Source organism: Scomber scombrus, chromosome 23, assembly GCF_963691925.1.
Source record: "Scomber scombrus chromosome 23, fScoSco1.1, whole genome shotgun sequence".
In the NCBI taxonomy this organism is placed as follows: domain Eukaryota; kingdom Metazoa; phylum Chordata; class Actinopteri; order Scombriformes; family Scombridae; genus Scomber; species Scomber scombrus.
This window is the reverse complement of record NC_084992.1, coordinates 18,691,173-18,712,935: the sequence shown is the minus strand read 5'-3', so window position 1 is coordinate 18,712,935 and position 21,763 is coordinate 18,691,173. Positions and strand designations below refer to the sequence as shown.

General features: G+C 36.8%; 2 protein-coding genes across 2 annotated transcripts; both read right to left on the bottom strand.

The window, feature by feature from the left end:
- Window positions 1-1,440: 1,440 nt before the first annotated feature.
- Window positions 1,441-3,003, bottom strand: LOC134005835 (uncharacterized). Its single transcript, XM_062444841.1, has 5 exons — window positions 2,949-3,003; window positions 2,085-2,792; window positions 1,837-1,956; window positions 1,696-1,739; window positions 1,441-1,557 (listed from the first exon to the last, which is right to left on the bottom strand). The coding sequence occupies exons 1-5, from the start codon at window positions 3,001-3,003 to the stop codon at window positions 1,441-1,443; spliced, it is 1,044 nt and encodes a 347-aa protein (XP_062300825.1).
- Window positions 3,004-6,617: 3,614 nt separating this feature from the next.
- Window positions 6,618-12,194, bottom strand: LOC134006079 (uncharacterized). Its single transcript, XM_062445141.1, has 5 exons — window positions 12,137-12,194; window positions 11,298-12,008; window positions 6,999-7,121; window positions 6,876-6,919; window positions 6,618-6,734 (listed from the first exon to the last, which is right to left on the bottom strand). The coding sequence occupies exons 1-5, from the start codon at window positions 12,192-12,194 to the stop codon at window positions 6,618-6,620; spliced, it is 1,053 nt and encodes a 350-aa protein (XP_062301125.1).
- Between the last annotated feature and the right edge of the window lie 9,569 nt (window positions 12,195-21,763).

The window sequence follows — 21,763 nt, the reverse complement described above, 5'->3', positions numbered from 1 at the left end:
CAACGATTCGATCATGTCTGCATTAGTAGGGAGATCCAGTGCATCATGATTTCAGTGATAACAATAAAAATGTGTTTAGACTTGTTTGAACCCAGAAATGGTCAGGAAAGACAAAGAAATGTGTCGCCCCCTAGTAGTGACACACATGCTGTGCCTGTAGTGTAAGAAGTTTTGCAGTTAGTTTTGTGGAAATGAATTCAAAGACGATGATGAAGGTCAAAAGCACCTACATTACAACCACAGGAAACACTGAAACACCCATAGCCGGAGCCTTAAAAAGACTGTGGAGGCTATGACTCATTGATGTAAGCTTAAGATATGTATCTGCTCAACATTACAAAATATATTGATATTTATAAGTATTTGTTAAAAAATTATCACTCAGTGACTTCCTGTTACTGTCCTTCATGATGTGCTACCTGTTGTGACTTTACACTGCTGGAGGCAGAAATGCCAAAACAGTAGATTTATGATCAAGATGAACTATGGAACCATATGTGAGACTGACAGTTTGTTTTTGTTATTCATTTGTTTTAATAGTGCTTTTAAGTTCAGTTTTTACTGAACATATGTGCACTTAAGATGGGCAGTGTGTAGTTTGTTGGTTGATGGCAGTGTGTTTATGTGCTATAGGTATTGTGTGTGTACGGGTGACAGTCTGTATGTATGTAGTATGTGATTTGTAATTTTAATATCACATATTATATGTGTCCAAGACAATTAGCTTCAGGACAATCGTATCCTAACTCTCCTAACTCTTTTTTGTTTCTGCTGTGATATAATGAAATGAGTGAAATGTGATCAGAACATTTCACTCGTACACACATATGCATGAGTTACACCACTGGGAGGCAGGTGCGCATACACACTCTTTCCAAAACTAGTTTTTTACCCAAACAGTAACACTGAAAACTAACAGAGCGTCAGATCATTAGAAGAAACCTTCTTGTTCCACTTGACTTTGTAGTCTTAAAAAAATCTGACTCTGTATCTGGATTTAATACATGCAAACATATCATCTCATGCTCAAAGTCTTCAAAATGTATATGTTTATTTGATTATATACAAAACATTTTCACACAATACAAAAACACATACATGCCAAACCAATAAAATCAATGAGGATAAAAGACAAAAGTCTAATACAATTTTGATCCTAAAAACCCACAAATACATTCTGCAGTACAGACCATGTATTGATAAAGACACAAAAATCATTATATTCACAAAGTAGGTAATAAAAAAGAGATACAAACTTTATTTGAATGTAAAAATGTTGTACAGATATTCTGATTCAGATCACACAGACAAAAAATAAAGTATCCTAAGTTATAAGCAAGAAATGTAAGAAGCTATTAAAACTTTTTTTTTTTTCAAACCTAAAAGTAAATCTATGTTACACAACCAAAGAGACACTACAATATAACAAATGAAACAGTTCTACTGCTTTACACTGTAATACACGCATTCACTCCAGGTTGGGTCCTTCTGTCTTCTTCTGTTGGTCAGGTTCACACTTACAGCAGCATAATACAGCTTGTCTGCATCTTTGTAACCCTGGTAACAAAGTATATATCAGTACATCATGAATGATATTGACATTAATATATAATATAAAAACAATGTCCAAAAACATTTTAATGTTGCACTGGATCAGCTGAAATTAAACAAGTAATTAATACATTTCATTTTTACCTTTGCATTGACTCTGGACGGAGCTGAATTTCTTGCTTGAGATTCTGGTTGTGAAACACAGAAAAAGTTTTTTTTATTCCACTGCCATGTTCAATTGAATTCAAGGGTAAGGAATGCAAGCTGTCAGATATAAACATTTACCTGTAGATTGGCTGTTTCTCTTCATCTTGTACATTGAGAAAGCCAGTAAAACACTGAAGATGGTGGTGAACGCCAAAGCTCCACTCACAAAATACAACAAGACAGGAGAGTCTACCTCATCTGCAGAGAGTCACATATAATGAGATATTATACAACTGTCAGATGTATCTCTATTCAGAAGTTGAGTTAAATTAGAGAGTAATCATGTCTTTATCGGATGAAACAATATATGCTAGAAAGTCACTTACTGACAACATCCAGCTTGGTCCCGTCTCCAAACAGTATCTGTCCACATGAGGCGACAGCACAGTAGTAGGTCCCAGCATGAGAAGGATTCAGACTCTTCATCGGCAAGTTGTAGACACAGGTGTGTGTTTGTGTGTTGGTGTTCCTCTCACACTGATCATTCCTGCCTCCATGTGTGTAAATGAGTCCTGGATGAGATTCTTCAGAGTTTTTGAACCAGTAAACACTGTGTTCTCCATCATCACAGGTCCCAGTGTGTACTGTACAGTTCAGAGTCACAGAGTCTCCTGGCTGGATGCTCTCAGATGCCGATTGATGGACCAAAGCTTGGATGTTCAAACCTGAATCCTTTACACTGACAATGATGTTCTTTGAAAATTCAAACGTGTATAAAAAGCAACAGATGCAGTAATACGTAGCTGAGTCTGAAATGTGTAAATCTGTGATCGCCAAGTGATTTGTACCGTGTTCGGTGTTCAGTGTGAAGCGTGGATTGTTCTTGAATTCATCATAGAAAGTGCCATTCATGTCAAATGTGTAGAATGTGGAGATGAGCCTTGGTTTCTGTCCCAGAGTTTGCTTATACCAGTAAAGCCTTGCCGCTACATCACCTTTATCGGAACATTGCAACGTTACACTGTCACCAACATTAGCTGATATAAAATCACTGTCTTGAGGAACAGAAGATGTGGGTTTCAGAGCAGTATGAGCTGAAATGAAATGAGAAATAAAACAAATGTATTATTAGTAAGTTAGAGATATAATTATTTGTAATTAGTACATTCAAGATATTACAGTAAAAAGTATGAGAAGTGACCATGACGATAGAAATTTAAGTAAAAAAAAACAAAAACAGAAAAACTCACCTGTTTCACCCAAAAACAGACATGTGAGATAGAGAGCAAACATTGGAGATGTCATCGTGTTCAACTTGCTGTGTGAAATGCAAAGAGCACTGATCTTTTCTTCACTCTAGAGAGTCAAGAATGCATTCCATTGGCCAATCTGAAGGCATACCGCATGTCCTACTTACAGTATGAAACATTACCACATGCGACCTAAAATGTCAAGTACACTTCTTGACTATATTCATATGATGACATAAATGTGTAAAAACAAACCTAACAGTTACCCATCTCAGCATTAAATGTGAAATCACTTAAAATGAAATATCCAGTACAAACATATCGGAGAACACAGGGGACAGATTTTAATATTTGTTAAATACCTACTGTACACTAGAAACACAGCACTCAGTTGCTAGATGTGATTGTAACTAAATGAGGAAAATACACATTATATATATCATTGTTATAAAACCCACATACAAATAGCCGCATGCTTTCTTTTAAATGATCTAACTGTGGACAGTACTGTTTCTGAACAGAGATGTTTCTGATTTTCTAATGTGTTTGTTTGATGCTTTGAGAATCATAATGATTTACATTTATCTCAATTTTAGTGGACTGGCAGCAGAAGTAAAATAAAGTCAGTTCAATCAACAGAATATGGACATAAAGTTAGACAGGTTTTTTCCTTTGTAACTGTAGCTTTTCATCTTTCAGAGTCAAATTAATCAGACAAGTCTGGCTTGATAAGGGCCTTCCTGTTTTGAGTGTTGAAGTGGTTTTGGCTGAAGGGATACTCTTCTGAGATTGCAAACACTGTTATATCCTGTTGAAACCACAATATGTTTTTCTTTCGACATACACTGATTTCACCAAAACATTAAAACCACTGACAGGTGAAGTGAATAACTTTGATTATTTCTGTAAAATGAGATCTGTCAAGCAGTGGGATATATTAGGCAGTGAACAGTCAGTTCTTGAAGTTCATGTGTAAGAAGCGGGAAAAATGGGCCAGTGTAAGGATCTGGATGACTCTGACGACGACAATTTTGATGGCTAGATAACTGGGTCAAGGTATCTCCAAAATGGCAGGTCTTGTGGGGTCTTCTCGGCATGCAGTGGTCAGTTACTACCAAAAGCAGTCCAAGAAAGGACAACTGGTGAACTGACAACAGGATCATTGGCACCCAGTGCACACTGATACACATGGGAAGCAAAGGTTAGCCCATCTGTTCCAATCCCTTAGAAGAGCTACCGTCACACAAATTGCTGACGAAGTTAATGCTGACTATGATAGACAGGTGTCAGAACACATAGTGCATCACAGCTTTGTGTACGAGGCTGCATAGACACACAGTCAGTGTTCCTTTGCTGACCCCTGTCCACTGCTGAAAGCAACTACAATGGGCATATGTGCATCAGAACTGAACCATGGAGCAATGGAAGAAGGAGGCCTGGTTTGATAAATCATATTTTCTGTAACATCATTTTGATGGTGGGATTGAGTGCATCATTTACCTGAGGAAGAGATGGCACCAGGATGCACTATGGGAAGAAGGCAAGCAGGTGGAGGCAGTGTGATGGTCTGAGCGATGCTCTGATGGGAAACGTTGAGTCTTACAATTCATGTGGATTTCACTTTGACACCAAGGACGTGCACAGGTATGCCCTCTTTGGCTGAGCTGCCCCCCCCCCCATGAAATAAAATGTATTAATTTAGCTGTTGTATAGATATCAGACGCATACGCTTTAGTGTGACACTGTTGCCGTTGTGAGGGCACCAGGTGAGTTTTGACATTGTGGAAATGATTAAGGATGGATGCTCTGTGAATAAACATCTCTCCATATACTTCTGAATGTGAAGCCAGCTTGTCACGTTTGCATCACGTCACAGTATTCCCTTATATTATGCTAACACTATGCTATCGCTTGGCTAGTTTTAGCTCGCTGGATATATCAGGAACATTCTCCAGCTGTGTTACGACCATTCCATGAAGTGTGACTGATGAATCATGCTAGACAAAAGATGGTTTACAGTCAGTATGAAGCTGTGTGATGTGTTAAGCTTCTTTCTAGCTTGAGACATGAGCTGCTAGCTTTGTTCTTCAACTTACTTCATTCAGGTTGTAATTCATTTTCAACCAACAAGCAGATGTACCTGATAGAAGTAGCATTATTATTAGTATTATTATTATTATTATTATTATTATTATTATTGTTGTTGTTATTAATAATAATCACTTCATTATGAGATGTTAATTTGTAAAATTCAAATTGGTTAAAATGTGGCTTAATGGAGGTTTTTATTAATGTTAATTTTGGGTGCTTACAGTCTAGGCTACAATGCCCTCTAAAAAGAGGAGACTCCAGCAGTGGGAGGAAGAGCTGAGAGAAGCAGCAAATGGCAGTGCAACTTTACAGAGCTGGATTCAGACCAGCAGGCCAGCAGGTGAAGAAAATATGTTCATGAAATCCTTTATGTAGTTTCTGTGTTCTAGTATATATTTTTATATACAAAACTACATATACCCTACTGCAGTCTAGCATGCTTCTGATTGGAGAAATAAGACTTGTTGCAACTGTCCCCAGTCTCCCCTACTTGGTTTATATCAAATTTACAATTATTCAAATTTGCTAAATCTACATTTACATTTTTACTTCACATGATGAATACAATATCAACTCATAATCATCTGATTTCAATACATTAATATATTTTTCACCATTCAGATACATGCCAACAAGTGATACCTAAAATCAGGGTGGGCTGTGCCCTTTTTTCAGTTAGAACAACAGCACAGATCTCAATCTGATCAAGCATTTGTGGGATGTGCTGGAAAAATACGTCTAATCAATGTTAGCCCCACCTCACTCTGACAAGACTTAAAGGATCTGCTGTTTCAAGATACCAGAGGACACCGTCAGAGTCCTTTTGAATCCATGCATCCAGAATCGTTTTAGTGGAACGAGGTAGACCTACACAATATTAGGCAGGTGGTTTTAATGCTATGGCTGATCAGTGTATGTTCATATTGAAAAAATTGCAAAAATGTATAACCACTATATTTCACAAAAGCCTTTCCCCTCTTAAACTCGCTCTAATTTGACGTCACTGTGAAAGCAAAACAACAGCAGCAGCAGCTTCAGTGAGTAATTGGATGTGTTGAGTCACAGTGCTGCTGTGCTCTCAGATCATGATGAAGCTGCAATTAATGCTACATGGGAATGAACTCACACCCACAGACAATATTTCAAGGATGAAGTGTTCCATGATCAACTTATATTATTTATTATTTGATCATGGTCGCATAAAATGTATGAAAGTACTTATATTGATAAAACCATTACATGTGAAATAATCAGTTGGAAGACAAAGCCATGAGTCAGTTGTGTAGCATCAATTAATCAAAGTTTATACAAAACATACACTATTTAAAGGAAATATATTCAAATGTATTAAAATTGTCTCAGTATGCTAAATACATGTTGTTGTTTTCTTGTACTATAAAGCAACACAGAGATGTTTTCTTAATTTGCATATTAACTAATCTCACCTAAAAAGAGATCTCATATTTTGACTGCAAGGAAGATATAAAAACATATATATCTCAAAATCAACCTCTGAAACTACATTATACTTTGAAAAAATGAATCTTACTTAAAAAACAGAAGTGTAAAGTAATTCTACTACTTTACACTGGAGTACACACATTCATTGTTGGAGTTGTTCTTCACTCTTCTTGATCTGTTGGGCAGCTTCACACTTAAAGCAGCATAATGCAGGTTGTCTGCATGTTGGTGACCCTGCTAACAACATATGTAAAAGTTGATAACAGTATGGATCCTGACAAATATACAAATAATGTCCAGAAAACTCCTCAATAATAACTGGTTATGCAAAAATTGGGTAAAGATATTAATTCCACTGTTAAAAGTATGTTTTACCTCGCCATTTGTTGTGGAGGGAGCAGAAAGTGTTGCTTGATACTCTGGTTGTGAAAACAGAAAAAGTTATTTTATTCCAAAGTCATGTTCAGTGAATATAAACTGTCAGATATAAACCGTTACCTGTAGATTGAAAGCTATTTCTCTTCATCTTGTACATTGAGAAAGCCAGTAAAACACTGAGGATGGTGGTGAACGCCAAAGCTCCACTCAAGAAATACACCAAGACAAGAGAGTCTACCTCATCTGTAGAGAGTCATATTTAATGAGATATTACACTCTCAGATTTATCTCTATTTTGATATTAAGTTCAATTAGCGAGTAATCATGTCTTTATCAGATGAAACGTCTGGTAGAAAGTTACTTACCACCAACATCCAGCTTGGTCCCGTCTCCAAACAGTACAGTATGTGTCCACATGAGGCGACAGCACAGTAGTAGGTTCCAGCATGAGAAAGATTCAGACTCTTCATCGGCAAGTTGTAGACACAGGTGTGTGTTTGTGTGCTAGTGTTCCTCTCACACTGATCATTCCTGCCTCCATGTGTGTAAATGAGTCCTGGATGAGATTCTTCAGAGTTTTTGAACCAGTAAACAGCTTATACCAGTAAAGCCTTGTTGCATCATCATCTTCACAGGAATATTGCAAAGTTACACTGTCACCAACATTAGCTGATATAAAACCACTGTTTTGAGGAACAGATGAGTTGAGTTTTAGAGCAGTTGTCTGAGCTGAAGCGAAATGAGAAATAAAGCAAATGTTTTGTTAACTTCCTGTGATAGAATTCATTGTAATCGGTACATTCAAAATATTACAATCACTCACTCTTTAAGATACAATTTGGAGTCACAAAAACACAACTCACCCCATTTGCCCACGAACAGACATGTGAGATAGAGAGCAAACACTGGAGATGTCATCGTGTTCAACTTACCCTGTGAAATGAAAAGAGCACTGATCCTTTCCTCAGTCTTCAGAGAGAAGACTGCATTTGATTGGCCAACATACTACTAAGGAAATATGACCACATGTTAACTGCCATTTATAATGTGAAGTTTGTTTCTTGACTGTATTCACATGATGACATATACATGTAAAAACAAACCTAACAGCTCACCATCTTGGCATTAAAATGAAATTGAATAGTAATTAAATATCTAGTACAGACATGTAGCAGATCACAAAGTACAAGCTTGAACATTTGTTATATCAACCGAAGAAGTACACTAGAAACACGTGATGGTACAGATTATGATCTAACTGTGTATTGTCCTGAATACACAGAACACTGTTTCTGAACAGAGATGTTTCTGTTTTTCTAATGATTTTGTTTGATGCTTTGACCGTCAGAGTGAATTCCATTTACCTCCATTTTAGTGGACTGGCAGTAGAAATAAAATAAAGTCACTTCAGTCAGCAGAATATGGACATAAAGTTGGACAGGTTTTTTCCTTTGTTACTGCAGCTTTTCATCTTTCAGTGTCAAAATAATCAGACAAGTCCGGTTTGATAAGGACCTGCTGTTTTGAGTGTTGAAGTGGTTTTAGCTGAAGGGATACTCTTCTAAAAGTGTGAACACCCGTATATGCTGCTGAACACCACAAACTGTTTTTCTCTTCTACATACATTCATAGTCAAAAAAGTGCCAAGACAATTAAGAAATTCATAACCATTGTATTTCACAAAAAGCGTTTCCACTCTTAAACCTACAACACAACAGCAGCAGCAGCAGCAGCATCAGTGTGCAACTGGATATGTTCAGTCACAGTGCTGCTGTGCACTCAGATGCAGCTCAGTATACAGTCAATGCAGTGATGTGTGGTGGGTCAGAGTAATGCACATAAAGCACCAACATGTTATTGATATATGTTGTTTGGCATGGGTCCTCATGTCCTTGAATTTTTATAACAATGCCTGTGAGTGCAAATGACTACAATATATCAGGTTTAAATATATCGTAATTGTCATTTAAGAAATCAATCATGTCACTGGTTACTCAGTCTAATATTTACATCCAAATCTGCACACACCTGGAACAAAGTCTGTATGAGCTCATTTTGTGAGAACAGTCTTTACTTATTTCAGCAGTAACTAATCAAACAGTGGCAACATGTTGGATGTACAGTAGGACACAGTACACAATGGGAAGAGACAACACAATGATAACCTGGTGATGTAATAGCAACTGAGTGACTAACAAATCTACTAGATTGGGTTTTTATATTAAGTCACTGAGTGGGATCATCTTCCATCCTGTGTTTTCATCCTTTTTATATTTCTCCTGACTTGGTCACATTCTTGTTGTGATTAACATGATAACACCAGCAGAGCTTGTATGATTAAGCTGCAGTTAATGCTACATGGGACTGAACTCACTCGCACACATAATATCTAAAGGTCAGAGTATATCATAATCAACTTATTGTATTTATTATTGGCTCTTCTTGATCTGTTGGGCAGCTTCACACTTAAAGCAGCATAATGCATGTTGTCTGCGTCTTGGTGACCCTGCTAACAACATATGTAAAAGTTGATAACAATATGGATCATATCAAGCAGCAATGTTCAGCGATCCTGTTGGTGGAAGAAGAGGGAGGAAAACTTAGGAAGAGGAAGAAAAAGTAGAGTTAAAGTAAAGATGTGTGTAACTGTTTAGTTGTTACTTAGATTTAGGTTGTAACTGTCTTTCTTGCTTTCTGATCTTTGTGTGTGTGTGCGTGTGCGTGTGCGTGTGCGTGTGCGTGTGCGTGTGCGTGCGTGCGTGTGTCCACTGTAGAGTTGCTCTGGTGAAATTGAACCTATCCGCTGTTGAGCAGAGTTGTGGTGTAACAGCTGTGGTTTCACTGCAATTCAGCGTTTCAATGTAATTTTTAACCAGATGATAACTGCATGAACACACAGCCAGAGAGGTAAATGGCTGCAGGACGAGATGAGGAAGATTTCTGTTGTTTTGTGGCTGGCAGTTCTGACATCTGGCTCATTCAAATGTTGTTGCACTGTTTCTCTTCCTCTCTTTATTATTATTATTATTATTATTATTATTATTATTATTATTATTATTATTATTATTATTATTATTATTATTATTATTATTATTATTATTATTATATGCCAATGAGCAACTTCTGCTACTCTCCCTCTACCACACAAATTTAGCCAAATTTATAATATGGTGGTTCTCATCTGCAGTTTCCCTTTTCTGTTGTAAGATACTGAAATGATTGTGAAATTTGATAAGAACATTTCACTCTTACACATATGCATGAGTTAAAGCACTGGGAGGCAGGTGCTCACACACACTCTTGCAAACATTAGTTTTACCCGAACGCTGACTACTAACAGAGCTTCAGATCATTAGAAGAAACCTTCTTGTGCCACTTTACTTTGTAGCCCTAGAACAACTGACTCTGTGTGGATTTAATACATGCAAACATACCATCTCATGCTCAAAATCTTCAAAATTGTAATGTTTATTTGATCAACATAAAATGTACACATAATAGAAAAACATGAACATGTCAATCTAATACAATCAATGCGGATAAAAGACAAGTTCAATATAATCTTGATACTAAAAAACGAATACATTCTGCAGTATAGATCAAACCATTTACTGGTAACACAAAAATCAGTTGTACAGTGAGTATGTACTAAAATTAAATTGAGATACACAGTTTATTTGCAAGTAATTAAATTATGTAAATATTCTGTTTCAGATCACGCAGACAAAAATACTCCTAAAATTACCAGAGCAAGAAACTGAAGAAGCTAAAAAAACAAATGTATTTCTAAGTAAATCCATGTTACACCTCCACAGAGACACTACAATGTAATGTCTTCTGCACAAAGTACAAATGAAACATGTCCAGTTCTACTGCTTTACACTGTAGTACACACATTCACTCCAGGTTTGGTCCTTCTGTCTTCGTCTGTTGGTCAGGTTCTTACTTACAGCAGCATAATACAGCTTGTCTGTGTCTTTGTAACCCTGGTAACAAAGTATATATCAGTACATTATAATATTATTCTAAAACAAATTCTAAAATCAATATATTAATGTGCTGGATGTTAAAAAATATATTCACCTTTGCACTTGTGTAGGGAGCTGAATTTCTCGCTTGAGACTCTGGTTATGAAACACAAAAAAGTAATTTTACTCAAAAGCCATGTTCAGTGAATACAAGCTTGCAGATATAAACAGTTACTTGTTAATTGTCCGCTGTTGCTCTTGTTCATCTTGTACATTGAGAAAGCCAGTAAAACACTGAGGATGGTGAACGCCAAAGCTCCACTCAAGAAATACACCAAGACAAAACAGTCCACCTCATCTGCAGAGAGTCAGACACCAGAAACAGAGTTTCATTTTAATCTTAGTTATGATTAGATAATAACTAGGATTACTTGCTGATAATTTGACTTACTGCCAACATCCAGCTTGGTCCCGTTTCCAAACAGTATCTGTCCACATGAGGCGACAGCACAGTAGTAGGTCCCAGCATGAGAAAGATTCAGACTCTTCATCGGTAAGTTGTAGACACAGGTGTGTGCTTGTGTGTTGGTGTTCCTCTCACACTGATCATTCCTGCCTCCATGTGTGTAAATGAGTCCTGGATGAGATTCTTCAGAGTATTTGAACCAGTAAACACTGTGTTCTCCATCATCACAGGTCCCAGTGTGTACTGTACAGTTCAGAGTCACAGAGCCTCCTGGCTGGATTCTCTCAGATGCCGACTGGTCGACCAAAGCTCGGATGTTCAAACCTGAACCCTGTACACTGAGAGTAGTGACCTCCAAAAAATGTACAATGTTTAAATAAGAACTAACACAGTAGTAGGTAGCTGAGTCTGAAATCTGCAAATCTGTGATTGTCACGTGATTTTTACTGTTTTCAGTGTCCAGTGTGAAGCGTGGATTGTTCTTGAATTCGTTATAAAATGTGTAATTTCTGTCAAACTCATAGAAGGTGGAGATGAGCCTTGGTTTCTGACCCAAAGTTTGTTTATACCAGTAAAGCCTTGCACTTACATCACCTTTATCAGAACATTGCAAAGTTACACTGTCACCAACATTAGCTGATATAAAACCACTGTCTTGATGAACAGATGAGGAGAATTTCAGATCAGTCAGCTGAGCTGAAATGATATAAAAGACAAAGCAAATGTATAGTTAATTGAAAGAGACATAATTCAGTGTAATCAATACATATTTTAAAAGGAACCACTCCAACAGATAAAAGTTAGAATCACAAAAAACAACTCACCCATTTTGCCCAAAAACAGACATGTGAGGTAGAGAACAAACACTGGAGATGTCATCATGTTCAACCTGCCGTGTGAAATGAAAGCAGCACTGATCTTTTCTCTACTCTCCAGAGATGAGGCTGCATTCGATTGGCCAACCTGAAGTCATACCACGTGTCCTACTTACGAAACATGACCACATGTTAACTGCGATCTAAAAGGTGAAGTTTGTTTATTGACTATATTTGCATTATGACAGAAAACAAAAAAAACTAAAGCTCCACTTCTTAGCATTGAATTTATAATCACTAAATATACAGTGGACAGAATATTTGTTAAATACCTGTTGAAGTACACTAGAAACACAGCATGGTACATATCAGTTGCCAGGTGTAATTGTAACCCACTGAGGACAATGGATCCACATGTTTACAGAATACAGACATATGGTTTATTATCTAACTGTGGATTGTCCTGAGTAAACAGAATATTGTTGCTTTGAGTATCATAATGAATTGTATTTATCTCCATTTTACTGAACTGGCAGCAGAAGTCAAATAAAGTCAGTTTAATCAGCAGAATACGTCCAAATGGACATGAACTTAGACATTTCTTTTACTTTGTTATGCAGATTTTTCATCTTATAGAGTTGATATGATCAGTGTGGCTTGACAGGGACCTGCTTTTTTTGAGTGTTAAAGTGGTTTTGACTGAAGGGATACTCTTCTGAGAATGCAAACACTGTTATATCCTGTTGAAACCACAATATGTTTTTCTTTCGAAATACACTGATTTCACCAAAACATTAAAACCACTGACAGGTGAAGTGAATAACGTTGATTGAACCTGAATTATCTCTGTAAAATTAGATCTGTCAAGCAGTGGGATATATTAGGCAGTGAACAGTCAGTTATTTAAGTTGATGTGTTGGAAGCAGGAAAATGGGAAAATGTAAGGATCTGAGTGACTTTGACAAGGGCCAAATTATGATGGCTAGATAACTGGGTCAGAGTATCTCCAAAATGGCAGGTCTTGTGGGGTCTTGTCAGTATGGAGTGGTCAGTACCTACCAAAAGTGGTCAAATGAAGGACAACTGGTAAACTGACAACAGGGTCATGGGGTACCCAATGCTCACTGATACACGTGGGGAGCAAAAATTAGCCCATCTGGTCCAATCCCTCAGAAGAGCTACTGTCACAAATTGTTGAAGAAGTAAATGCTGACTATGATATACAGGTGTCAGAACACACAGTGCATCATAGCTTTTTGTGTACAGGGCTGCATAGACACAGACACTCAGTGTACCCATGCTGACCCCTGTCCGCTGCTGAAAGCAACTACAATGTGCATCAGAACTGAACCATGGAGCAATGGAAGAAGGAGGCCTGGTCTGATGAATCACCCACTACCTAAACATTTTTGCAGACCAAGTACACTCCTTCATGCCAACAGTATTACCTTATGGCAGTTGTCATTTTTGAGCAGGGTAATGTACCCTGTTACACTCCAAAAAATGTTCAGGAATATTTTGAGGAACATGAAACAGGTTCAAAGTGTTGCCTTGACCTTAAAATTTACCAGATCTCAATCTGATTGTGCATCTGTGGGATGTGCTGGAAAGACAAGTCTGATCCATGTAGGCCCCACTTCACAACTTAAAATATCTTACTTAAAGGATCTGCTGTTGCCAGATACCAGAGGACACCTTCAGAGGTTCTTTGGAGTCCATGCATCAACAGATCAGAGCTGTTTATGACAGCACGAGGGAGACCTACACAATATTAGGCAGGTGTTTTTAATGCTATGGCTAATCAGTGTAAGTCCATAATCAAAAAAGTGCAAAAATGTGTAACCACTGTGTTTCACAAAAGCCTTTCCCCTCTTGAACCTGCTCTAATTTGGCTGCAGCAGCTTCAGTCCACCATCAGTGTGTAACTGGATGTGTTCAGTCACAGTGCTGCTGTGCACTCAGTATGCAGCTCATAGTACAGTCAATGCAGTGATGTGTAGTGTGTCAGTGTCAATATATAACCTGATATATGTTGTTTTGTGTGAGTGTTCATGTCTCTGACTATGATGATGCTGGTGAATGAAAAGTTAGTTGTACTCATTGAGTCAAAATTGACCACATTTATGGGAAATAAAATACAACACAATAAAGGACAGTGTCTTTATTTTCAGTACTAACTGTTTCAACAATGGGTAAATGTTGGATCTACAGTAGGAGACAGTACAAAATGGAAAGACACAACACAATGATAACCTGGTCGGATAATAGCAACTGAGTTAGTAACAAATCTATTACATTTGGTTTTCACATGAAGTCACTGAATGAAAGTGGGATCATCCTCCAGCCTGTCACATTGTTACATTTGCATACTTTGTATATTTCTCCTGACTTGGTCACATGCTTTTTTCTGATTCACATAATAACACCATCAGCAGTTGTATAATGAAGATGCAGTTAATGCTACATGGGACTGAACTCACACCAACAACCAGTTCAAAGTGTTCCATAATCAACTTATATTGTTTATTATTTGATCATTGCTGCATAAAATGTACAAATAAAAGCACTTATGTAGATAAAAACAATAAATGTAAAATAATCAGGTGGAAGACAAAGCCGTGAGTCAGTTGTGTAACATCAATAGATTTTATACAATACATACTCGTTGGATCAAAAGGGAATTCATTCAAATGCATTTAAAATTCTCTCATTATGGTAAAGATATATTTTTTTCATACTATAAGAAATTCTACTTAAAACAACAAAAAAGAAAGTAGCAAAGTAAATAAGTAGATGTTTGTTAAATGTGCACGTAAACTAATCTGACAGAAACAAGATCTTATCTTTTGACTGCAGACCACAAAAAAGATAAAAAGATATATTTCTCAAGATGAACTTCTAAATCTACTTTATACTGTGAAAATCAATAAGAAAGAAAAATGATACTTAAAATCAGAAATGCAACATGTAATTCTACTACTTTACACTGGAGTACACACATTCATTGTTGGAGTTGTTCTTCACTCTTCTTGATCTGTTGGGCAGCTTCACACTTAAAGCAGCATAATGCAGGTTGTCTGTGTCTTGCTGACCCTGTTAACAACATATCTAAAAGTTGATAACAATATGTACCCTGACAAACATCAAAAAATGTCAAAGAAATTCCCCAATAACAACTGGTTATGCAAAAATTGTGTTTAAATATTATTTCAACCATTAAAAATAAGTTTTACCTCGCCATTTGTCACAGACGAAGCGGAAAATGTTGCTTGAGACTCTGGTTGTGAAAACAGAGAAAGTCATTTTATTCAAAATCCATATTCAATGAATACAAAACTTATTCCAGTTATATATTACAGTTATAACAGATACAAATAGTTACCTGCAGTTTGAAAGCTGTTTCTCTTCATCTTGTACATTGAGAAAGCCAGTAAAACACTGAGGATGGTGGTGAACGCCAAAGCTCCACTCAAGAAATACACCAAGACAAGAGAGTCTACCTCATCTGTAGAGAGTCACATATAATGAGATATTACACAGCTCTCAGATTTATCTCTATTTTGATTGTTAAGTTCAATTTGTGAGTAATCATGTCTTTATCAGATGAAACGTCTGGTAAAAAGTTACTTACTGCCAACATCCAGCTTGGTCCCGTTTCCAAACAGTATCTGTCCACATGAGGCGACAGAACAGTAGTAGGTCCCAGTGTGTACTGTACAGTTCAGAGTCACAGAGCCTCCTGGCTGGATGCTCTCAGATGCCGACTGCTGCACTAAAGCTTGGATGTTCAAACCTGAATCCTTTATATAGAGAGTAGTGCCCTCCAAAACTTCTAAGATGTTTAAATAGCAGCTAATGCAGTAGTAAGTAGCTGAGTCTGAAATTTGCAAATCTGTGATTTTCAAATGATTTTTACCCTTTTCAGTTTTCAGTGTGAAGCGTGGATTATTCTTGAATTCATCATGAAATGTGCTGCTTACATCATACATGAAGAAGGTAGAAATGAGCTTCATTTTCTGTCCCAGAGTTTGCTTATACCAGTAATACTTAGCAGGAACATCATCTTTATATAAACATTGCAAAGTCTTGTCTTCACCAACATTAGCTGATATAAATCCACTGTCTTGATGAACAGATGAGGACGATTTCAGATCAGTCAGCTGAGCTGAAATGAAATTAGACACAAAACAAATGTATAATTAATTGAATGTGATACAATTCAGTGTAATCAGTTAATATTTGAAAAACAAACACTCTAATAGATCAAAGTTGGAATCACAAAAAACACAACTCACCCATGTTCCCCGCAAACAGACATGTGAGATAGAGAACAAACACTGGAGATGTCATCATGTTCAACTTGCCGTGTGAAATGAAAAAATCATTTACTTTTCCCCACTGCTCATAGACAAGACTGCTTTTGATTGGCCAACCTGAAGTGACACTGTATAGGAAACATGATCACATGTTCACCACCAATGGTGTTTGCTTTTTTAGAAGTTTGATATTGTGTGAGATATATAAAGAACATAAAGGCTCCTTATCTTTGTGTTAGATTTATCATCAATGGAAAATACTCAACCACAATATACAACATAAACACACCAGTAACAAGACACAGTGGTGTCTCTTTATTATCAATACACATTGATATTAATATATGGTAATAAAAAGGAAACACCAATCTTTTTAGTTTTTAAAAATCTATAAATTATACTTTTTTAAAGCTGTAATGTGGAGAAACAACACTGCACTCTGTGCTGAATTGAAGAGACATCAACATATATACAAGGTATGAAGGTTTGATCATCATGATCAAAGTTTCATTCATCAAGGGCTACATGATTATATTCTATGTATTCTAAACAAGATCACAATGTTTATTCAGATGTTATGCAATCTCATTTTTATGTGGCAATGAATCGACCATGTCTGCATTAGTGGGGAGATCCAGTGCATTAGGATTGTGGTGAAAAGAACAACAAAAATATTTTGAGAGTCAAGAGTTAAGAGTGCCAAAACTGCAGTTCCTTGAATGACCACTTGATGCTGGCTCCAAAAATAAATCAATCCCCACAGACTCCTGTTAAAATGCTACAATGTTACAGCAGAAATAAACACACTTACAGCCTAGTACAAAAACAAATTTGGTCTCAATAGCTAACAGTCCTGTTCATGACAATTGTACAGGTTTTAATTTTCATATAACTGACTCTTTACTTTATTAAGGCTATTAAAGTCATGCATAATTAACACTGGTCAGTTAATGTAACTATAACATAACCCCATATTTACAGAGTATAGCTGTAGTTGTCGCAATGTCAGTGTGTTTCAGTTCATGAAAGTAAATTGTAACATTTTGGCCACCTAAAAGTCTGGTGTAGTGTTATTTTGTACTAAAAACTATCTAAGGATACAGATGGTGAGTCTTTTCCTCTAAGTGCATGTTTATTTTTATTATGTTAAGTCTGTTTTTTGCATGCAAAATTTAGCATTTGCCTTTGGATTACCACAGTTAACCATAGGCTGTAAGTGCAATGTGCCAACCAAGCTAGCAGCTAGAATTATGGTCAGCTTCACCCTGGCTCCAAAATTCCAAGATGGCGACAGTCAAAATGCAAACACAAGGCAAACACAAGAGTTCACAAACCAAAGTGTGACGACACGGTGGCTACATCCATTATGTTTCACTGTCAATTATATTCTGACACAACCACGGGTTATCTGATATCTATAAGGTGAAGTTTGTTTCTTGACTATATCCACATGATTGCAGAAATAAAAAATAAATGCACAGCTCCTCTTCTTAGCATTACATTTATAATCACAAAATATTAAACATGCAGTACTAAAATGTAGCAGAGCATTGTGGATAGGCCTGAATATTCTTTAAATACTTGTTGAAGTACACTAAAAACACAACATGGTACATATCACTTGCCAGATGTAGTCGTAACTTCATGATGAAAACATGTTTTTACGGTATATAAGGGTTAGAAAAACCCACATACATATAGGTATACTGTATGCTTTGTTTTAAATGATCTAACTGTGGATTGTCCTGAGTAAGCAGAAGACTGTTACTGAACAAAGATGTTTGTGTTTTTCAAACGTATTTGTTTGATGCTTTGAGCAGCATAATGAATTACATTTATCTCCATTTTACTGAACTCGCAGCAGACATCAAATAAAGTCAGTTCAATCAGCAGAATATGTCCAAATGGACAAAAAGTTAGACAGTTTTTTTCATTTGGAACTGCAGATTTTTGATCTTATAGAGTTGATATGATCAGTTTGGCTTGATAAGGACCTGCTGCTTTGATTGTTGAAGTGGTTTTGGCTGAAGAGATACTTTTCTGGTAAACTGACAACAGGGTCATGGGGCACCCAATGCACATTGATACATGTGGGGAGCAACAATTAGCCCATCTGGTCCAATCCCTCAGAAGGGCTACTGTCACACAAATACCTGAGGAAGTTAATGCTGCCTATGATATACAGGTGTCAGAACACACAGGGCATCATAGCTTGCTGTGTACAGGGCTGCATAGACACAGACACTCAGTGTACCCAGGCTGACCCCTGTCCACTGCTCAAAGCAACTACAATGGGCACATGTGCATCAGAACTGAACCATGGAGCAATGGAAGAAGGAGGCCTGGTCTGATGAATCATATTTTATTTTACATCATGTTGATGGCCAGGTGTGTGTGCATTGTATATCTGAGGAATAGATGGCACCGGGATGCACTATGGGAAGAAGGCAAGCCAGCGTAGGCAGTGTGATGCTGAGAGATGTTCTGTTGTGGATGTTACTTTGACACACACCACCTACCTAAACATTTTTGCAGATTGAGTACACTCCTTCATGGCAACAGTATTCCCTGATGGCAGTGGCCTCTTTCAGCAGGATAATGCACCAATGCTACACTCCAAAATTGTTCAGGAATGTTTTGAGAAACATTCCTGAAAGTGTTGCCTTGTCCTTAAAATTCCCAAGATCTCAATCTGATCGTGTATCTCTGTGATGTGCTTGAAAAACAAGTTTGATCCATGTATGCCCCACCTCACAATCAGTAAACAGTGGGAAGACACAACACAATAATAACCTGGCCGGATAATAGCAACTGAGTGAGTTACAAATCTACTAGACCAAGTTTTCACATGAAGTGAGATCATCCTCCATCTTGTCACATTGTTACATTTCCATACTTTGTATATTTCTGCTGACTTGGTCACATGCTTTTTCTGATTAACATCATGTCACCAGCAGCACTTGTTTGATGAAGCTGCAGTTAACACGACGAGAGACTGAACTGACACCCACACATAAAATCTCAAGGCCAAAGTGTTCCAAAATCACCTTATTTATTATTTGATCATTGTGGCATAAAATGTACATATAAAAGCAATTATACAGATACAACCATTCATGTAAAAAGGCATGAGTCAGTTGTGTAGCATTAATTAATCTGACCTTATACAATACATATACTTGTTCAATTGAAAGGGAATTTATTCAAATGTATTTATCTCTTAGTATCTTGTATATGTTTTTTTTTCATACTATAAGAAATTCTACTTAAAACCACAAAGACAAAAGTAACAAAGAGATGTTTGTTAAATGTTTACTCAAACTAACCTCACAGAAAAACAATATTATCTTTTGACTGCAGACAACAAAGACGATATTAAAAGACATTTATCTCAAGATCAACTTCTAAATCTACTTTATACTGTGAAAATCAATAAGGAAGAACATTTATTACAGAAATGTAACATGTAATTCTACTACTTTACACTGGAGTACACACATTCATTGTTGGATTTGTTCTTCGCTCTTTTTGATCTGTTGGGCAGCTTCACACTTAAAGCAGCATAATGCAGGTTGTCTGTGTCTTGGTGACCCTGCTAACAAAATATGTAAAAGTTGATAACAATATGGATCCTGACAAACATTAAAACAATGTCCAGACTCCCCAATAATAACTGGTTATGTAAAAATGTGTTTAGATATTAATTTCACTGTTAAAAGTAAGTTTTACCTCGCCATTTGTCGCAGAGGGAGCGGAAAATGTTGTTTGAGACTCTGGTTGTAAAAACAGAAAAAGTAATTTTATTCCAAAGCAATGTTCAATGAATACATGCTGTCAGATATAAACAGTTACCTGTAGATTGGAAGCTGTTTCTCTTCATCTTGTACATTGAGAAAGCCAGTAAAACACTGAGGATGGTGGTGAACGCCAAAGCTCCACTCAAAAAATACACCAAGACAAGACAGTCTACCTCATCTGTAGAGAGTCACATATAATGAGGTATTACACAACTCTCAGATTTATCTCTATTTTGATTTGGGATTAATCATGTCTTTATCAGATGAAACGTCTGGTAAAAAGTTACTTACTGCCAACATCCAGCTTGGTCCCATTTCCAAACAGTATCTGTCCACATGAGGCGACAGCACAGTAGTAGGTCCCAGTGTGTACTGTACAGTTCAGAGTCACAGAGCCTCCATGCTGGATGCACTCAGATGCCGATGGCTGCACTAAAGCTTGGATGTTCAAACCTGAACCCTTTATATAAAGAGTAGTGTCCTCCACAACCTCTAAGATGTTTAAATAACAACTAATGCAGTAGTAAGTAGCTGAGTCTGAAATGTGCAAATCTGTGATCTTCAAGTGAATTTTACCGTTTTCAGTTTTCAGTGTGAAGCGTGAATTGTTGTTGAATTCATCATAAAACATGCTGATTGCATCATATTTATGGGAGGTAGAAATGAGCTTCATTTTCTGTCCCAGAGTTTGCTTATACCAGTAATACTTTGCAGGAACATCACCTTTATACAAACATTGCAAAGTCGTCTCGTCACCAACATTAGCTGATATAAAACCACTGTCATGATGAACTGATGAGGAGGATTTCAGAGCTGAAGTGAAATAAGAAACAAAGCAAATGTGTAGTTAAATGAATGTGATATAATTCAATGTAATCAGTAAATATTTGAAAAACAACTACTCAGATAAAAGTTAGAATCACAAAAACACAACTCACCCATTTTCCCCATAAACAGACATGTGAGATAGAGAACAAAAACTGGAGATGTCATCATGTTCAACTTGCGAAGTGAAGTGAAAAGTCATTTACTTTGATCCACTGCTCATAGACAAGAGGGCTTTTGATTGGCCAACCTGAAGTGACACTGTATAGGAAACATGATCACATGTTCACTACCAACGGTGTTTGCTTTTTTAGAAGTTTCACATGGTGAGAGATACATAAAGAACATAAAGGCTCTTTATCTTTGTGTAACATTTAATATCACTGCAAAATAAACAACTACAATATCCAACATAAACACACCAGTAACAAGACACAGTAGAATCTCTTTATGCTCAATATACTTAGTAATATTTGGTAATGAACCAGGAAACCAATCGGTCACCTAAAAAAGTCTTGTTCAGCATTTGATTGTACTAAAAACTGTCAAAGTACAGTTTTTTGGATCACCACAGTTAACCACAAGCTGTAAATGCAATGTGCTAACCAAGCTACAAGCTAGTGTTATGGTCAGCTCCAAATTCTCTTCCAAATATGGTCACTGGCTCCAAAATTCCAAGATGTCAAAAGTCAAAATGC